General features: G+C 43.2%; 1 protein-coding gene across 2 annotated transcripts in view; it reads left to right on the top strand.

The window, feature by feature from the left end:
- Positions 1 to 18,971, top strand: part of SP3 (Sp3 transcription factor) — a gene marked incomplete at its 5' end in the record, with an annotated part of 25,546 nt that extends 6,575 nt beyond the window's left edge. For both annotated transcript variants that reach the window (XM_081023923.1, XM_081023922.1), the window contains 4 exons: positions 5,199 to 6,552; positions 15,648 to 15,840; positions 16,169 to 16,365; positions 17,241 to 18,971. In XM_081023923.1, coding sequence (XP_080880049.1) covers positions 5,199 to 6,552; positions 15,648 to 15,840; positions 16,169 to 16,365; positions 17,241 to 17,557 — 2,061 coding nt within the window. In that variant the 3' untranslated portion in view covers positions 17,558 to 18,971. The remainder of the gene's footprint in view (positions 1 to 5,198; positions 6,553 to 15,647; positions 15,841 to 16,168; positions 16,366 to 17,240) is intronic.
- Between the last annotated feature and the right edge of the window lie 2,358 nt (positions 18,972 to 21,329).

Raw genomic sequence — 21,329 nt, forward strand, 5'->3', positions numbered from 1 at the left:
CCAAAAGAAAAATGGTGAGGTGTGAATCTTGCAGCTTCACTTCCCCCGTCTCCTAGGATGCAATAAGCTAAAAGGATTATCTTGTGTCGGGGTGGGTGGGTTAACTAAGACAAGGGGGAAAGCTCTGCGGCTTGAAGTATCTGGAATGAGGGAGAAAAAAGCTCATGTGGCGAAGGGAGGGCACTTTTTGCTCGTGTTTCAAGACTTGATGAACATTGTGCCTCCTGCTCACTTGGCCCTGAGCGTCAGTAATAACGCTGTATGAGGTTTTGCACGAGAGTATTCCTGCTGCCCTGGAGCCTAGCTGTCTTGTGTTATTGTACAATCGGGAGCAGGGGATTTCCCAATAATTGATTCTCGAAATGCCTTGCAGGATCCCAAATTATAGAAGATTTAATACGGATCTTATATTGATACAGAACTGCTTCACTGTGTAATAAATGCCAACTTTTACATAGGTGCATAGCCTTTCTTGAAACCCGCGATAAGCTTTTTGCTGTAATGGCGTAGGCTGCCCTCCTGTTTGTTTGAATAGATAATGTTCCACTGAAAATGTAAGCAAAAGCTTGAGCGATGGTAGCAATAATAACATCAGCGAAGTTTAGAAATCAATATTATGTTTCTGAAACTGAATAATCTTCAGAAGTAGGACTTGTTGATGTTAGGGGGAAAGACAATATTTTTATGAACTGGAAATATTATAAGTGTACTGGTGTAGCATTTGTATACCATAACTATAAGAGTAACTAATGTGTTTATATAAATAGCTCCCTGTGCTTGTGATTTGAAGAACACTTAACCGGGAAGTTAAGTTCTGTTTAACTTGGTGGGATTTACCGTACTTCTAATTAAATATATTCAGTATTGAGGTTAAATCTAATGATGTTTACAGCGCAGTGTAATAATGCAATACTTTGTACACATCCCAATTATATAGTGGCAATATGTAGGCATTTTGTAGGCATTTTAATTACGTATTGTCATAAGGAGCTGTAGGTAACTTAAATCTGACTGCTGATATCTCTGGTAGACTTAAGAATCAGAAATCTGAGTACAGGCAACAACCTATTTACACGTGATCATGCGCATACAGCACTGAACCCGGAATTGACCTGAAAATAGCACTAAAACGTCCCTAAAGGGACAGAAAGGAACACTTTATGCAGGCCCTACTGATGCTTGCTGGGGTCCGGAACGTAACCCCTGTGCAAAATGAGGGTTGCTTGTAGTGTAAACATAACCCCAAGTAGGTACTGTGTAAATGTAGTGAGTGCTTTTCATCTCATGTAAGACCAATGGTTGAATTAATCCTTGAAAAAAATGGGGGGGGGGGGACTCTTAGGAGTTTTTAAATATTCTTAATACAGCTGAAATTCTTGAATTTGGTTTGAAAATAGTTATTCATGCCTTGGTGGTTAGTCTGAAATAGATAAAAGTTGTTCAACACCGTAGAAACAATTTGTTTAGAAGCTGTTTAAACTATAAAATATCTGGAAATAAGTTTTCAAAACTTAATTTCCAAAAAGAATGGCTTCTCACTTTTCTTTTTGAAGTTATTTTTTCTTAGCGCTCCACCGCTTAAAAAGATGCACGAACAAAGTCCAGTTGCACTCCAAATTAACTGAGCTTAACATAAATTACTTTTATTGGCCTGGTTCAGATGTTTGCTTGAACATGCTATGGTGACTCCCAGGTTCACACACGCCTCTGTCTTCCTTCACATGAGAAGAGGCGAAGAATGAAAGCTTTCAGATTCACCTTTGACCACAGCAGGGTCCGATCTTTGAGGACTAGTTAGTTGAAAGAAAGCCAGGATTATTTCCAAGGATTCATCCTAGTTTGTTTAACTGTAGTTGGAACGAAGGACAATTCCTTGTGTTCAGAAGTGGCAGCAAAATGCTTTGCTGTAAGATACCTGTCCCTGACTGACTGGTTCTTTTCCGTTATTTTATACTTTGACTTTTGGAAAATAATTCATTAGAATGTTGAGATTGGTAAGAGCAGGCATAGGCAAACTCGGCCCTCCAGATGTTTTGAGACTACAATTCCCATCATCCCTGACCACTGGTCCTGTTAGCTAGGGATGATGGGAGTTGTAGCCCCGAAACATCTGGAGGGCCGAGTTTGCCTATGCCTGGGTAAGAGGCATGCGACCAGATCCTTCGTGACAGGAAGTCCTTGGGACTTGTATCTCACCTGTGTGAGAACTGATTCGTTGTTTATTCATCTGCTGAAAAATATTGAGACATTTCATACTTTTAAGATACAGTGGGTTGGCAGCCATATCCGATGTTTGATGTAGCATTAAAGACACTTGAGAAGATCCAAGGAGTCTTGGAAGATGTGTGACTAGCTGGAGTGTTCTGATATCACAGCACTCTCCAGCTTTGCTTTATTCTGCTTAGCTATGATGAAACCATTGCGTTATGGCTGCTGCTCAGCGCAAGGAAGTGCCATTCTGCTCCTTGGAGCGCAGGGTGTCCCTGGGATGTTTGAAATCTTGTAAGGAGCACGAGAGAGAGAGAGCGCAGATTCCCTGTTCAAGCACATGTCCTTTTCTTGACTTTTGTTGTCGGTGCATGAAGTATAAAAAAAGGACAACCTAACAATGTGCAGGAAGGGGCCCTTATAAAGGAGAGGCCCGCCTTCTGACTGGGGGCTGAGAAAGAGAAGCATACTGAATTTAAAGAAATAAGTATGTGGCAGATGGCTAAGACCAGAAATGGTTTGTTATTATTTCCAGTCTTGTCCATTGCCAATCCTTTTCGGAAAATGATCTGAAATGGATCGTTTGTAATGTGAACTTTAATAGTTCATTACAGTGGAGACTTGGGCCTTTGAAAATTTAGCGTCGTCTGTTTTCTACGTCATCCTTTTAAACAATTCTATCTCACCTACTTCTCCAGTAAAAACAGAATGAAACCCAACCTCCCTTCCTTATTCCCTGAAATTAATATGAACAATGTGCAAACTAATTTAAGGAATCTTAGCAGCACAAAAATAACTGAGCCATCAAAAAGTTCACAATTAACCAGAGGCCTTTAAAAAATGTCAGGTCTTCATTCTCCTTTTGGAGCAGTGCCACAATAGGGCGTGATGGACCTCACTCTGCAAGGGTTTAGGGTAGGTGCCGCAAACGAAAAAAACACCCTGTCCTTCGAAGCACTTCAGTGGTTTAGCTACAGCTGCTGCTGCTTCTGAATCTGTTCTTGGAGTACTTAGCATTCTAATGAATACAGCAGCTATTTATTAGGATGCTGTAGCAATGTAACTAAGCTTTAGATCTATTGTGCTAAACTTGTTTGTTTTTTCCTTCGCTATTACTTTGCCTAAGCTTTTTTTGATTTTGCAATCAAACAGTTTGATTGTATTATCTCAAACCTCCTTAACTTCTAAAGCGCGCATTGGGAAGACAAGAAAAGCGGCTAAGATGATTTAAGACATCTGATCAGCTAGGATCCAAGTCAGGACAACATTCCACAATGCCACGGGGATACTTGGAAAAGTGTTATGTTGTAGTCTCACTGCTGCTGTTTAAGTAGAGAAGGTTAAGTATCTTTCAAGCCGAAATGATAGCACGTGGTAAATGCTTTCTGTCTGTCACGAATTAATTTAGTACTCCTTTTCCATAATCTCCAAAATGAATTATTACCACCTTCTAGTGCTGATCAGCACATGTTCTCCATGAAACATTGGGCAGAGCAGTCCTGGTGAGTGGTGTGGTTGGGTGTCTGGCAGAAAAACTGCCACTTCCTAAGCCTTGCTGGGCTTGGGCCAGCCAGGGCACAGAAGGCGCCGCATTTTGCTTTCTAAAAATAGAACTACATTTCATCCAGAAATGTATATAGTAAATTGTAAACGTATACAGTCGTACCTCGGAAGTCAAACGCCTTGGCTCCCGAATGCCCAAACCCGGAAGTGAGTGTTCCGGTTTGCGAACTTTCTTTGGAACCTGAATGTCCGACGCGGGTTCTGATTGGCTGCAGGAGCTTCCTTGGTTTCCGAACATTTGGAAGTCGAACGGATTCCATTCGACTTCCGACTGTATAGTAAATGGTATATAGGTTTTCTTCTCTAATCAACCTCTTGGAAATGGGCAGGCCTGTGAATCTATAGTGTCCCTGACATGAATCTTCCCCAGCTCCCTAACTGCAGTCACAGTACAGCTGGCAGAGGAACAATGGCAGCTGAGCTTTCTGCCACTGCGACAAGGAGGCCCTCGTGGAGAGGGAAGTCCATGGGATGCAACGGCCCCTCAACCACTCTGCCACAGCGGATAGAATTGCTCCCGTAAAGCATCTAGGAATTAGCAGGCGTTAACAATGTGAAAATAAGGTTATATATCAAAATTTCAACACTTATTGTTTCTTATTCGAGTATATTTGGGTCAATTATATATATATTAGTTCTTTTTTGTGTAGCCCTTGACTCTAAAGGCTGCGTAGAGGGGCATCCAGCTCAGTTCAAAGAGGTGGGGCTGGAGGACAGAAAAGGGGAAATATTGTATACATGCAAAATATGCTTTTGACCATGAGAACTGAATTCTCTCTGTGTGTGTATGTATGTATATTCATGTAACTCATAGCAGCCAACCTGAAATTTACTGGAGTACGGCGGGGACTTAAATTGTTAGAATGGTTTTATCAAAGATCAGCATAATGGATTAGCATTGGAAGATCCGGTGTCGAAAAGATAAAATACTTGACGCGAGTTTCTTGATGTTCTTCAACCGTTGATTGTCCGGTGATTAACCTTCAGTGTACAGTGTTACCTCGCAAGACGAATGCCTCGCAAGACGAAAGAGTTTTTTGTTTTTTGAGTTGCTTCGCAAGACGAATTTCCCTATGGGCTTGCTTCGCAAGACGAAAACGTCTTGCAAGTTTGTTTCCTTTTGGATTTTCAATGCATTCCTATGGGAAACCGTGCTTCGCAAGACGAAAAAACTCGCAGAACGAATTAATTTCGTCTTGCGAGGCACCACTGTACTAGACTAGTGTAACAGTGTGTTGAAATGGTAGTTAAAGGCCACAGAGCTGCGTGTGTTCAGGCCTACTGAGGTAAATTAGTTCTAAGTGCATTTGAGTCCAGGTTGCATAGAAGTTGTAAATCACATGTATGTTTGCAATGTACAGTTTGTATGTAATCTAACATGTAAAATCTACATGTCTTGATTTTCTGTTCTTTTTGCTTCTGTTCAGGCAGGGGATTTGTCATCTGTACAGTTAGCAGGAACTCCAAATAGATGGGAGGTGCTGTCTGCTACGCCAACAACTATCAAAGATGAAGCTGGCAATATAGTACAGATCCCGGGGACCGCCACAGTAACTTCAAGTGGGCAATATGTTCTTCCCCTACAGAGTTTGCAGAATCAACAGATATTTTCTGTTGCATCTGGATCGGATTCGTCAAACGGCACAGTGCCCAATGTCCAGTATCAAGTAATACCCCAGATTCAGACAGCTGATGGCCAGCAGGTTCAGCTTGGTTTTGCAGCCTCTTCTGACAACGGTAGTGTAAATCAAGAAACTGGTCAAATTCAAATCATTCCTGGCTCCAATCAAACCATCATTGCCTCTGGAACATCTTCTAGTAATATTCAGAATATATTATCACAGACTGGCCAAGTCCAAGGGGTTACCATTGGCAGTTCGTCTTTCCCTGGGCAAGCACAGGTAGTTGCTAACGTTCCTCTTGGACTGCCGGGAAATATTGCTTTTGTTCCCATCAATAGTGTTGATCTAGATTCTCTGGGACTAAGTGGTTCTCAAACCATGACTGCAGGCATTAACGCCGATGGGCATTTGATAAGTACTTCACAGGCGATGGATAGTTCGGACACTTCTGATAGGACTGCTGAACAGGTTTCTCCTGAAATGACGGAAACCACCACCGATACAGACTTATTTGTGCCAACATCTTCTTCATCACAACTGCCTGTAACTATAGACAGTACCAGTATATTGGAGCAGAATGCAAACAGCCTGTCTACTAATACTGGGCAAGTACACAGTTCTGATCTTCAGGGAAATTATATCCAAACATCTGTCTCGGAAGAGACACAGGCTCAGAATATTCAGGTCTCCACAGCACAGCCTATTGTGCAGCACATACAGCTTCAGGAGTCTCAGCAAACAACCAGTCAAGCCCAAATTGTACAAGGTATTGCGCAGCAGACAATCCACGGGGTGCAAGCTGGCCAAGGTATATCGCAACAGGCTTTGCAGAATCTTCAGCTTCAGTTGAATCCTGGGACGTTTTTAATCCAGGCGCAGACAGTGACCCCATCCGGGCAGATAACCTGGCAGACGTTTCAAGTGCAAGGAGTGCAGAACTTGCAGAACTTGCAGCTGCAAAATGCCCCTGGCCAACAAATAACATTGACCCCTGTGCAGACGCTCACTCTGGGTCAAGTTGCAGCAAGCGGGGGCTTGACTTCGACTCCTGTTAGCCTAAGTACTGCTCAGTTGCCAAATCTACAGACAGTTACCATAAATTCCATAGATTCTGGTGGCATTCAGCTGCACTCAGGAGAAAATGCCGACAGTCCTGCAGGTATTTATATCATTATAACGCGTCTTTGTGAAACTAGTCCCTTTAATGCTTTTAACATTGATAAACATTCACAATATTTTTGGGGGTTCATGGAAGTATACAGGACTTTGTGCTGCTATTTTCCCAAGAAATACTTTTGCAACAGCTGGGAATAGTTCACTTTCTGAAATGTCAAGTTCTAGTTTGTCCTCCTTAAACTGGTTATATCACTGTCCGCGATGTCTGAAATTCATTTTTCTGAACTTTATGTTTCAAATGATTATAAATGTCAGAGATGAGATGCAACATAAGCGTGAGTGTGCTTCTGCTGATGCACCAAGGTTTCTCCAGAGGAGTGGAGGGACCCTCTATAAGATGTTATGGGGGACCAATGGGGGCTGGAGGGGGACTAAGAGAAACTGCAAGCAGTGGCGTAGCGTGGGGGGTGCAGGGGGGGCCGGCCGCACCGGGCGCAACATCTGGGGGGGCGCGCTCGCACTCGCAGCTCTCTGCCCCTACCTGGCTCACTCACTCTCTATCACTGCAGTGCTGGCTGTGCGAATCTGATCCGAGCCGCTGGGTCGCCGCCCACTGTGGAGGGGGTGGGTGCCAGGCGTGCGGTGCGGAGAGAGAGCGAGGGACTATCTGGGGGAGGGACAGTGCAGCGGCCGCGCAGCGCAGCGCTGAGCGCGGGAGAGAACCACACCAGACCAGACCAGGCAGCAGCAAGAAGAAGCTGGCAGCGGCGGCAGGTTAGGGGGCGCAAATTACTTGCCTTGCCCCGGGTGCTGACAACCCACGCTACGCCGCTGACTGCAAGTACCATTTTCCCCACCAGTGAATATAATTGAATGCCTCCCATGGTTTAGTAACTTACTTTATAAATCTAATTGTATGAAGTACTTTTTTAATAGATCTATAACAATGGCAAGACAACATGGGATAAGGTTAGTTGTTCATTGGCTTGTAGTACAGAGGCCATGTTTCAAAAAACCTTGGACAAGTTTTGACGGATAAAGATCAATAGGGCTAAACAATACAAATGATGCTATTTTGTATCCAGTTTAGGATCTGCCATATAACTTAGCTGCTCTACTGATTTACGAAGCAGCTTCAGCGTGTTTTGAAAATGAGCCTGATATCAGAAGAGTTGCTGAGACTCAAACTTTGCAATACTTGTTGCTGGCTTTTACAGAACACTTAGGCCAAAACTTGTACCAGAGCCTATATGCAAATTTTGAAGCATGGGTTCAGACTGCAGTTTTTTCCGTCGGCAGTACTACATTAAGCAAGTGCAGTGCAAATTGTAGTGTAAATTTTGAATCCAAAGAATGTGCAATATTGCACAAGGAAGAAGGTGTTAAATCCAGAAGGAAACACTGGTGGTTAATGGGTTCATTTACTGATCAAAGGCTTGAGTTTTGGCAAAAGTACAATTCAGTTTCTTGGTTTTCAGTACAGCGGCAAAATAATTTGGGTTAAGAGTGGGAGCAAATCAATTACTCTTGCCAGTGCCACTGACATTCCAATTTGATAAGCAGAGAGACAATTCTCTTGCAGTTGAAGAGTGGAATCTATTCGTTCCTCTCCATCCAGTGAATGTTTTTGCTAATTGCCGTGTTTCTCAGACTTGGGTCTGAAGCTGTTGTTGGACTACAACTCCCGTCATCCCTGACCGCTGGTTCCGCTAGCTAGGGATGCTGGGAGTTGTAGTCCAAAAGCAGCTGCAGACCCAAGTTTGAGAAGCCCTGTGCTAATAGAAGGAGGGGAATCATTTACCAGTTCTCTTTTCCTCTTCCCTTCAGCTTCTCTGCCCTCCCCCAAATTTGCTTTGGGGGGGATTAGAGGAAGGCGATTTGGAAGACTGAAGGAGAAATTGGTATACAGTGGTACCTCAGGTTAAGTACTTAATTCGTTCCAGAGGTCCGTACTTAACCTGAAACTGTTCTTAACCTGAAGCACCACTTTAGCTAATGGGGCTTCCTGCTGCCCTCGGAGCACGAAAGTTCTTAACCTGAAGCACTATTTCTGGGTTAGCGGAGTCTGTAACCTGAAGCGTATGTAACCTGAGCCGTATGTAACCTGAGGTACCACTGTAGTTTGCCACCCCCTTCTGTTCACTGGGGTCTCTGCTGGGTCAAAGACGCTTACTCCTTCCACGACACAATTAGATACAACCCGGAGAAATTAATACTGTACAAATTCTCAGTAACCTTATGAACTGAGTTGCACGGCTTACATAACCCACACCCCCTTGAGAATTCAGTTAGAGGCTGAAGATGGTTAAATACGAAGAAATGAACCCCTGGTTGATTTGTGGCTCTTGTTTTACTTCGCATATGTAAATAGTAGCCAGGATCCAAAGAGAAAGACATGTCCAGTGGAACCCAGGCTAGATTAGCAGCCCCTGCCCACCCCCAATGCCAAATGGCAAACCACTTTAGAAACTCTGCAGAATGTTACAAAGCCATTCATTTATATAAAGAAAGTTAAAACAAGCTAACCACTGGGCATATTCCAGCCCTTGCATGCACTTCAGTTAAAGCCGTTTCTTCTGAATGCCACCTAACAGTATAGCTATTGGCCTGGATATGCACAGATAGGTAGAATTTGGAATTCTCTGCAGGTGCCTAGCAAACATATATCGGTAAAACACTTAGATCATTTACGGATGGAAGTTCAGTGCTGAGTTAATGTTAGATATCCCTTTGCCATATAAACCAGCTGCAGTTCCGAGGATAGTCCATAGTGTTTTCTTTAACAACTGTACTAGATTTAGTAGTGTTTTATGTCAGAGCCACCTCTTATTTTGGATAGTGAAAACAAAGAGCCTCATTAAGTGGTAGTTGGGAAATGTGGTCATTTCTTTCCTTATTGCATTAACTGCTTTGAAAACGAAGTTCGAAATAAAGAATAAGGATGATCTCCCTGGTGCGATGTAGCAGGAAACCTAAGAAAATGCCGTGGGCACCAAACATGCATACACACTGCAGCGGCACAGACATGCTCACCCTGCAACAATGCTTGCTTGCACGCCACATGCTCTTTCTCTCTCCCCCCCAACTCCTGGCAGTTAGATTTGAACAAAGTATTTTGGCTTTTTTCAGGCCTAATGGGAAGTGAATGTCCTGCAGAGTGCAACTTGCAGGACTTTGCAAACTCCAGGAAGATGCCCCACTGCAACAATTAGGTTTTTATAAAGCCCACTGCAACCAATAAAAATGCTTACTTCAAGTGAAATTTTTGGCATGGGGGGGGGGGCTTTTTGGACAGAGGTGTGTGCAAGAGAAAGCTAGGGAAAGAAGGCTCTTTTCAAGCCTAATTGTATTGTGGCATAAGGGATGTTTTGGAGGGGAGGGGACATCACAGGTGAGGAGCAAAAGCTTACCTGTGACTAAGCCAGCAGATTTGAAGGGGCACAAGAAAGGGATGCTGTGGGCACAAGGAAAGGCCTTGGTTAGTGTGCCCCCCCCGTGCCATGTTGGTGTCCCCCAGCACTAGTATAGAGACAAAAACTAAGCAAACCCAAACTTATTAGTGGTGTAAATAATTTTTCTACAAATGAAATGTTAATCTCTTCCCTACCCTTTGCATGTTGCTGTTTGCTTGATTATCGTCCTGTGTACGTATGCATTCCTGGAGCAATAACAGGCAATAATAGAGCTGTTTCTGGGTGGAAAATTGAAACGAGAACTCTAGGTAAAGGTAAAGGGACCCCTGACCATTAGGTCCAGTCGTGGCCGACTCTGGGGATGCAGCGCTCATCTCGCTTTACTGGCCAGGGGAGCCGGCGTACAGCTTCTGGGTCATGTGGCCAGCATGACTAAGCCACTTCTGGCAAACCAGAGCAGCACACGGAAACGCCGTTTACCTTCCCGCCGGAGCGGTACCTATTTATCTACTTGCACTTTGACGTGCTTTTGAACTGCTAGGTTGGCAGGAGCAGGGACCGAGCAACAGGAGCTCACCCCGTTGCGGGGATTTGAACCGCCGATCTTCTGATCGGCAAGTCCTAGGCTCTGTGGTTTAACCCACAGCGCCACCCGCGTCCCTCTAACAAGAACTCTAATCAGGGTAAAAACAACAAGTGGAAAGAATTGCAAACTGTCTCATTCTTTGATATATCTTAAGAATGAAATGTGCACATTGGGTTGGATCCAGATGTGCCCTTTCGAAAAAAAATCGAAGGCCTTATTCCAGTCACAGAAGGATCTCCATCGAGAGTAGGCTCACACTTGAGGAAGTTGGAGGAAATAATTTTCATTGATTTCTCCTGCAGCCCTGAGCATCACCTCCCATGTTGCTCTGGAGAGTCCTCCAACCCTCTAGGTTGCACGGGTGGGGGGATAGTCAAAAATCCTCTGTAGCAGATCAGACTCATTGAAATCAGTCCTTTGATCAAGACTGTAATACTGTGCAGCCCCTAACACTAGCATAAGTGGGGCACTTTTCTCCCCTTATGCTAACAGCTCCTCCAGTAGCAACTATGGGTGCTTCTGTGCCAGTCTTGGATCAAACACCATAAGCTATTGGTGTGAAGTCTTTTTCCAGAAATGAGCTGAGGTAACGGGCTATCAGGAGACACTATATTATTGATAGGAAAGAGTTCTTGGCTGCCTTTAGCCAATCAAAGGAAGCATTAATGTACTTAATTGTTGGTGGTCTTGTGGTCAGCCTAGCTTAAATCAGCCATGATTGTCAAGTCTTGGTTCAGCTTTACATAACTTCCATTGACGAGGGTAAACATTGTCACCAACCGTAGCTTCCTTCCTTCCCATCCTGCCCAGTTAAGGGTCATACAATCATAGTTAATTATCTAAAGTACTTGCTCAGTTGACCAAACTAACCCTGGAAAGGTATAAATGTTCAGTTCAATGCTTAGAATGCTTAATTCAAAGCAGTAGTCACTTGCATGGACCTTTCCCTGATTTGCTATCTGTTTCCCAGTTCTGGATTTGGAAATTTCTGTGATTTAGAACCTCACAAGTATGGATCCTACTTCCACGGAATAGGGACTGTTTAAAAATATACAGTGTTTTGTTTAATTTCAAATTGTCTTTATTTTCTCAAGACAAACACAATTCTATCGGTTATTGCTATTGATGTACCTATAGGTCTGAACCTGCTGCACCCACCTATTCACTAAACTCCTCTGTCTTACATCTACTTAGGATTTGTAAGTGAATACAGCCCTAAATTTCTTAGGAGTTGCCCTCAAATGCAGAAAGCAAAATGTGAAGAGCCCATTTGGCATGGTAGGAAGTGATTATTATTTGGGGGCCTGTTTTAATTATAAAAAAAATAGTGCTAAAGGGCTACAATAATTAGTAGAGACATAAGGCTAGAAAAAAAGGCTATATTCAAAGTTGGGCTTATACGGGGCCTAGGTACTGCTGTGGCTTTGAGCTATTTCTAGGTAGTGCATAGGCAAGAGAGCAACATGAACAGGGAGCCCAAGATGTGTTGCATTGCCGGGTCCAAATCTAAAGAGAGTACCAGTACCTTTAAGAATAAGGTATGGAGGGAATCGTTTGACAGGATCTCTGCAGCACTATGAAAATAAGCAACACCTAGTGAAATTCTCCTTTCAGTTTAATCTTTTGAAAAATCTGAGCCTGGGCATCATAAGGCCACGAGATAACAGCAGTAAGGCTAAATTTTACCAGAAGAATTGCCTGTAAAGCAGAGGGGCGACTCAGAAGTCTGCGCAGGCTGGCCGAGCAAGAAAACAGCTTCATAGGCATGAGGAGCGGCACTAGACTTCGCGTTGCCTGTTTCCGTCTACGTCACTTGCAAGGTGTACTTTCTAAGAAGCACAGCTTTTACTAGTGATTGAAAGATCTAGCCTTTTTATAAACAAACAAATAGACAGACAAATAGACAGCCCAGAAGGTGAAATAAATGGCAAGGTTCATATATGCCTCCAAGATGCTTCCACAGTAGTTGCTGGTTTTCCCCTTGCCTCTATAGCCCCTCCCAACATGCTACATTCTGTTCTGGTCCCATGGGAAACTTCAGTGCATGCAATACTTTGGGACCCTGGCCAAATAAAGCAATGAAGTTTTAAAGAATGGCTGCTCTTATCTCCTGGATTTGCCTTGACCCCCAAGGTATAAACTGCGAAATAACTGAGCGTGGCCGTAGTATGTGATAAATGTACAGATGTTTGTTGTGCAAGCGGATTTCGAGCCACACAGGATGAGCCTCTCTTTACACTTCCGTGGCATCTGAAAAACCACCCCTGAAACTTCAGGTCTTCCTTCTCGTTATTTGAATCAGCACAAACAAACAGCTGCAGTCAGAAGATAAGCTTCAGAAGCCTGGTGTGTGCCTAGGATTTCTATATTTTGGGTCCCAGCTGTTTGCCCGCACCAATAGTGCATCTCCAGAATTTTCTTAATAATATTTAACAAATTGAGGAAGGAAAGTGAATTTTTGCCTCTAGAATAGTATTTCTGCACCCACTTGCATAGGAGCAAATGGCAATTTTACCTAATTGCTCTAGTTTGAAACCTGCTTTATCTATTCCCCTGATCAATACTTTTAACTTTTATTGGGCTGCGGCTTATCTGAACCACTCTTATATTTCAAACGATAAATGAAACAAGACACATTACGTCTTTCCCTTTATTTACGGGGTTATGAGGGGGTGGCCATATATCAGTAGTTTGTACCTGGCGTTAAGGCAAATTCAGGAGATAGAGCAACAGTTCTTTGCTTTCTTTGGCCATGTTCGAAATGTGAGGAACTGTCCCACGAAGAGAAGATCAGAAACTAGCACACTTTAGGTGCCTACATGAGGACTTCTGTTGGCACATCTAAGACTGCAATTTAGTGCACCCTTCTCTGGTAGTTAAACCCCATTGAATAAAATGGAACTTCCTTCTCAGTATATAGAATTGCACTGCAGAAGAAACAGCCCGAGTATCTGATTTTTGAACCATCTCTGGACGTTTTCATTTCAAAACCAAACATACAAGCAGGAAGATTATTAGCACTGGTTGCCTCTCTAGGTAAGAGATTGAGGTGAACCCGTTTGCCATATGTTAACCATACAAATGCCTGTAACAATTATATTATCTCTCGCCCCTCCCCAAAATTATTGCTGCTATATTTCTTGGACTTGGTTTCTTATCAGTTTGTAATTTTTGTTCTTGGAATTCCATTTGCGGGCCATTTGCTAGCAAATGGTACCATAAATTAGCAGTACTCTTAGGATGATTTTTATTTCTGAGTGCTTTTCAAACTTTTAGCAGCTTTGAGTTGCAGAAAGTAACTTACTAAGCAACTGACATTTAATGGCAGAGAGTGCATTATCAAGGAAGCTGCATCTGAGGCTAGTGGTAAATATGATTGGTAATAGACAAAAAATAGTCTCATGGCTATCTTACTGCTTATAAATGCAAGTAAGGGGAACAGCCTGGGTTTGTCAGTGAGATTTTAAAAAGCCTTTTGGGTTGAAAAATCTAGGCATTGTCACAACCGAAAACCTGCTACTGGCATCTACATTATTGTTCTTCGTTAGGAGTAACAACAGCATAACTTTCCCATGTTTGGCTTTGTCGTGGATTGGATGGGCATTGGTTCAATCTTCACTTCTTCCCCAACTCCACGGTGCAGAGTCATGAAAGAAGTAGAATTGAACAGGTGCTAAACAGAAAATACCAGGTACAAGAAGTATATAGGAAGCAAGGAGCAAACTTTGCATGTATGCAAGTTGCCCTTTCTTTTACAAGTGCGAGTGCCACAACCATAGAGGCAGCTTTGCTTTGGCCGTATCTTCCCAGGAAGTAGCGATTTCATATTTAGCTAGCTTGGCTTCTGGCATTTCCCTGCTCTCCCTAGCAGTGTTAGAAATTAGCCAGGCACCAGGAGCATTTTGCATCTGTCTGCCACTTGCAACCAAGTGAAGATTCCTGGGCACCACCAACTGGAGGTGCATGCCTGGGGGGTTCATTGGATCTTGGCTTGTTTTCACACACTAATACCCCATCCTGTAGAATTCTATCAGTTGTATTTTATCTGCACAATTGGAATGAATTTCAGAAACCAAAATGCTTTTTCTGTGCAGCCTGAGCAGGAGCAGTAAGCGTTGTAGTTGATTGTTGTAGCTTGTCTTCACTTCTCCCCCCTGCCCTGCTCACAGTTGTGAATATTCTTACATTATGTATGGTCCATGTCACCATTAAGAAAAAGAGATGGGAATAGGCCAATATATATGTGGACTGTCCCTGGATCAAGTGACTTTTCTTCTTTAAGTTCTCAAAATTCTTAAGGTTGTCATCTGAACTAGCCAGATGTTTAACTGATAACCAATCACAGTCATTGAAAAGTATTTGCCGTCTTGCCCAAAAATGTTAACTAGACATACTGTTTTGGTGACTGCAACCTTGGTTTAAGGAGCCATTTAGCACCTAGCTTATATATCTGAGTTTCTAACCCTGCTCCCTGGAACCCAGAAATCCTTGCTGCTGCAAGTACTGGTTCAAGACGACTTCTTCGATCTAATTTCAGGATATCTGCAGTATGTGATTTTGCTTGCATACGTCAGTCAATTTGAAATTGTGTACTTTTGAAATGCCGTGTTGTATAAAACAGCTGTTTGGGCAGAGACAGTCCCACTTCAGTTGTGTTCACATCCCATAGATGTTGCAAAGCCCAATTTGCAGGGTTGTTTTAAACAAGCATTCTTGAAACTTTCTTTCGGCCTTTTTGAATTTCCATTCTGCTTTCAACAAAAGGCATTTACGTGCAAATAATTAACAGTTTTTTTCTGATAATTTCATATTGGGTGGCTTAATAACCTTTATAGCAAGTCAAATACGGTGTGCATATATAGCATGTATTTCCTCCCCCCGTCAGAAAGAACTTTTAATGGTGTTGTGAAGCTTCTCCGTGTTGGTGATCTGAAACCTGTGGCTCATCACCGTGACTCTTAAATGCAGAATGGGCAACAGGGGCGTAGATAGCCATAACAATGGCAGGTAGTAAAAGCACCTGACTTTTTAACTGGCATGCACATAGTGCTAAGTACGTTAAAGGAGGAGATCATTATGTGTTGCTTCCTTTGGTTTTCAATAGGCCAGATAACTAATCCCTGTGTTTCTTCTCCTTAGATATCAGGATTAAAGAAGAGGAGCCTGATCCAGAAGAATGGCAGCTTGGTGGTGATTCTACACTGAATACCAATGATCTGACACATTTGCGAGTGCAGGTGGTGGACGAGGAAGGGGACCAGCCACATCAAGAAGGGAAAAGATTGCGAAGAGTCGCTTGCACCTGTCCTAATTGTAAAGAAGGGGGTGGAAGGTACGCACTTCTTGACTTCCCGCGTGGTAAATGTCTTTAAAATAAATGAGACAAAAGTGAGGGAGCTCATTAATTTCAGCACCTGTAGCTGTGGGGAATGCATGCTTCTGGTACTTTTCAGTGCGAGCAGACAAATGACTGACTGAGGGGTGTGGCTTGTGTTACGATTCTCAGTTTCAGCGGCGACAGCCCCTGCGGCTTCTGAGCCATTGATCCCTGTAAATGTGTGTACCAAGATGTTTGGAATGCGCCTCTTTACAGTTCAGCAAACTGTCCCTATGTGTCTGCCTGTGCTGAGGAACCTTTGTGTCGGTTCGTATTTTAACAGAGGCACCAATCTGGGGAAGAAGAAACAGCACATCTGTCACATACCTGGTTGCGGGAAAGTGTACGGGAAGACATCGCACCTGAGAGCTCACCTTCGCTGGCATTCTGGAGAGCGTCCGTTCATTTGTACTTGGATGTTCTGTGGGAAAAGGTTCACCCGCAGTGATGAGCTACAGCGGCACAGGAGGACACATACAGGTTACCAACGTTTGGCGTCTTTACAATTGTTTGTTTGCGCGCTCCTTTTGAGGGCGCGGATATCGTGGACTGGTTGGATGCAGAGGAATGGTGTGGAGGAACCCTTTGGGGAACCCCCATGGCAAGACGGCTCAGAGCCCCAGGGAATTGGTGGTGGGATGACCATGAGTGGTCAGATGGAGAAGTCTGGGAGGAGGAGGTGTCAGAAGCTGGAGTGGTAACAGGGCTTAGTGAGCAGGGGGAGTCTGTGGCAGAGAGCAGTCCGGAATCAGAGGCAGGAGCTGAAACAGGAAAGTGGGATGAGGAAGGCCAAGAGACATGAGTCTGGCTGGTGAAGAGGCACAGGTGCCTCCTCCTGCAGCTGTGACAAGCTCCCGTCCCTGCTAGTGCCCCGGAACCAGGAGAGGCATGAAGAGGGCGGAGGATAAATTAGCGTCATGCAAGCACCATCTCAGATTGCTTAGGGAAAACCCTGGAGAAGAGGGAATTTAGGCAGCTGTGAGAAGGCAGGGACCTTCAGTCTACGCAACTGCCTCATGGGGCAAGACCTGGCAGCCCTGTGCAGATCCTGTTTTTCTAATAAAGAGTTTGCTTCACTTACTCTGTGTGACTCACACCTGTCAGCAGGGATGGGGAGGGAGAGCAAAACACCAATCCAGATTAAAATATGGCTTGTAAGCACTGCTGCTAACATCTGACTGCCTGTCAAAATTTAGCCTACTGTCGCTTCCTTTTCGCAACGGTGCATTTAAATCAGTGCACAGTTTTCAACCCAAGAAGCAAATCTGAGATAAGCTGAAGCTTTTGGCTACAATGTGCCCGACGGTATTTTGTGTGTTTTGTGTGAATGCTTCTGACTTTTATGTTTTCAACAGGTGAAAAGAAGTTCGTCTGCCCAGAATGTTCAAAGCGCTTCATGAGAAGTGACCATCTTGCCAAACATATTAAAACGCATCAAAATAAAAAGGCTATTCACGCTAGCAGTACAGTGCTGGCCTCGGTAGAAGCAACGCCGGAGGATACTTTGATTACTGCGGGCGGAACAACGCTTATCCTTGCTAATATTCAACAAGGTTCTGTTTCAGGGATAGGGACTGTTAACACTTCTGGCACCAGCAATCAAGATATTCTTACCAACGCTGAAATACCTTTACAGCTTGTTACTGTTTCTGGAAACGAGACAATGGAATAAATATTACACAAGATACCTATTAATTGTGGTTATTTTTATACAGTAGTGAGAAGAATATTGTTCCTAAGTTCTTAGATATCTTTTTATTGATGTGCAAAAATTTTTGGATTGACAGTAACTTGGTTATACATGACACTGAAATGCCTTACTTTGTATGATATTCCATAGTATATTAAAATGGTAAAATTGCATGGGTTTTGTAGGTACTTTTGGAATCTAGAAGAGATTAAATTTTACCAACTTGTATAAAAAAAAAAATTTAACGATGGAAATGGTAGTCTAATCAAATGCATCAATCCTTTGTGGTTTAGTGTAAAAATGAGAACATGTTGGTATTTATCTATTGTAAGATAAAAGTTGATTGGTGAAAGAAATCATGTTATGATAAAGAAAGAAATTTTGTAATTTTCTTGATGACTGGAATTTTTATTATGCATAACTGACAAATCAAGTTTCCAAGCAAATGTTTCATTGTATAGGCTTTACTTAGCTCATCAAGTTGTCATTTTGAAGCTAATTATTTTAATTAGGTTAACTATGTACAATATTTTAAGCATAACTCTCGTAAGATTTTGAGAAGTACATTTTAACATGGAACTCTAGGGATAGTTACCTTTTAAATCCTGTTGAAAAGCCATGTTTAAAGGTTTAATTTTGCCAAAATAATGTATTGTTAATATTCTTTCAGTAACTAATTTGGACAATATAACCAATATTTAAAATTATTCAAAGGCTTAAAAGAAAATAGGTTGCAGCATTTTGGGTGGTGAAGCAAAAATTAAAGGTGCCCTTTTCTTGAATATTGGAGGACCAAAAACTAAGGGGTGTCCGTTTCAACATTGGTTTTTATCTAATCTTGTCTCTAAAAAATCTGTCTGCCAGGGCCTTAAAAGCCATCATGTAAATTTCCAGTTAAAACACAAACATATGCAAATAATAGAAATCAGTCCTACAGGGACAGTACTCCAAACTATATTAATATTAGTCAATAGTGAAATAAGGGTTTTTACAACGCTTTCTTCTGCCAAGCTTTTGGTTAGCTCTACATTTAAATGTCCACATCTTTCCTTTATGCTTCTTCCTTAAATTGTATGTATCCAGTACATTTAAGTGATAAACATATATGTTTTTTATTACGCTGAATTCTTTTTTATTTTTTAATTACTGTTTATATTTTCAATAATAGAAAAAAAAATGTACACACATAATTTGCATAGCCAGTCTGTAAGTGCGCTACCCATTTTACAAGGAAAAGGAAAAGAACAATAATTAACACCTGTTCACTATTTACAAACATTTGGGAATCTGTTTATTTGTTCAAACCACCTCAAATTTAAAGGCTACCTTATTGTACGTTTAAAATGTATTATAACAGTGTGGTAGTTAATAAAACACTATTTTTTTTTCCTTTTGACTTGGGATCTCTGGTTTTTCTTGGCCTTTTCCGTAAGAATGAAAAATGACCTGTTGCGTTATGTGTGTTTGCAGTTTTCCAACGGAACTAATCTCTGAAATGACAACAGACCCACACAATTCTTCCCTCACACCTTATTCACTTGGAGAATTAAGCAGTGTTGCCAAATGTAGCCATATGGACTCTTGTTATATACTTTGCTTTGGAATGAACTCTTTACTCATGTTTTCAATGGGCCTTTCACCACAAAATATTGAAACCCTTTCAGAAATTTGGTGGCCCTAAGGTGATCACCTCTTTAGCTTCTCTTTAGGGATCACTTTGGGGGCACCAGTACATACAACTGGCACCGCCACACGGTCTCTGACATGCCATGATACATACATTCTGGGCAAAATAAAAATAAAAAATGCTTGGTGAAATAGCTTGACTTTGAGCCAGTAATGATATTTACCAGAATCTGTGACCTATCTGCAAAGGGAGGGAGTAGGTCTGGATATAACCTTTGCTTATACAGTGGTATCTCGGGTTAAGAACTTAATTCGTTCTGGAGGTCCGTTCTTAACCTGAAACTGTTCTTAACCTGAGGTACCACTTTAGCTAATGGGGCCTCCTGCTGCCCCTGCTCCACCGGAGCACGATTTCTGTTCTCATCCTGAAGCAAAGTTCTTAACCCGAGGTACTATTTTTGGGTTAGCAGAGTCTGTAACCTGAAGCGCCTGTAACCCGAGGTACCACTGTATCCTCCTTTGCTTGTCCCCATGCTCATTTAAATTTGTTTAACTTTTCTAGTAGGGCAGTTTCCCATACCTTTTGGTGTCATTGGTCTATGTTCACTCCTGATAGGTGTTTTGAATGTTTTTAAAGCAGCGTATCTTAACTGAAAAGGTATTTCAAGGGACGCGGGTGGCGCTGTGGGTTAAACCACAGAGCCTAGAACTTGCTGATCAGAAAGTCGGCGGTTCGAATCCCCGCGACGGGGTGAGCTCCCTTTGTTCAGTCTCTGCTCCTGCCAACCTAGCAGTTCAAAAGCACGTCAAAGTGCAAGTAGATAAATAGGTACCGCTCCGGCGGGAAGGTAAACAGCGTTTCCGTGCGCTGCTGTGGTTCGCCAGATGTGGCTTAGTCATGCTGGCCACAGGACCCAGAAGCTGTACGCCGGCTCCCTTGGCCAATAAAGCGAGATGAGCGCCACAACCCCAGAGTCGGCCATGACTGAACCTAGTGGTTCCTTTTGAACCTAGTGGTTCCTTTTACCTTTTTACGCAAGCCAAAAACACTAATGAGATACACCAGTGGTTTTCAACCAGTGTGCCGTGTGGCACCCTGGGGTGCCTTGAATGATGGTCAGGGTTGCCGCGGGCAACACTGGCCTCTTTCCCTCTTTCTTTCCCTCGCTTCTCTGATGCCCTCTGCCTCCCAATGGCACAGCTGTCTGTTGCAACAGCCCTGGCTTCAAACTCCCCGAGGCGAATGGTACCCGTGGGCTGACGATGGGGTGCTTCCCAAAACCCTGTGGGACAGCTCAGAGACCAGAGGTGACAGCTGCGGCTGCCCTGAGGACTCCCAATGAGAGAGGAGAGGAGGCTGAGGGAACACTCCACAAGGGTGGGTGTTTGGAAAAGGGTGAGAAGTTGCCAGCTCTGCAGGCAAGGGGTGGCATAACTGGGCTCCAGAGCCCCACGGGTGCCACAGAAAGAATGTAGTTGGTCAAGGGAGCTGTGGACACAAAAAGGTTGAAAACCTTTTGAGATACACTTAAGGTAGGTTTTCTAGTTGGCTGCTTTCTCCAGGGTGTTGCACATTATCTCCATTGATTGTGTCTACATTCTGATCTAGAACCTTTCCCACTTAGGCTTGTCCAGTCACAGGATGACTCCACAATTTCCCAAGCCAAGTTGGTTGTTGAGCAATAAATCTCTAGGAAGTTAAAATAATTTGAGATTATTGTTGTTGTTGTTTAGTCGTTTAGTCGTGTCCAACTCTTCGTGACCCCATGGACCAGAGCATGCCAGGCACTCCTGTCATCCACTGCCTCCCGTTGGTCGCTTAGAGAACACTGTCCAACCATCTTGTCCTCTGTCGTCCCCTTCTCCTTGTGCCCTCCATCTTTCCCAACATCAGGGTCTTTTCCAGGGAGTCTTCTCTTCTCATGAGGTGGCCAAAGTATTGGAGCCTCAGCTTCAGGATCTGTCCTTCCAGAAAGCACTCAGGGCTGATTTCCTTCAGAATTGATAGGTTTGATCTTCTTGCAGTCCATGGGACTCTCAAGAGTCTCCTCCAGCACCATAATTCAAAAGCATCAATTCTTAGGTGATCAGCCTTCTTTATGTTCCAGCTCTCATTTCCATACATCAC

This window comes from Podarcis pityusensis, assembly GCF_964106645.2.
Source record: "Podarcis pityusensis genome assembly, chromosome: 1".
In the NCBI taxonomy this organism is placed as follows: domain Eukaryota; kingdom Metazoa; phylum Chordata; class Lepidosauria; order Squamata; family Lacertidae; genus Podarcis; species Podarcis pityusensis.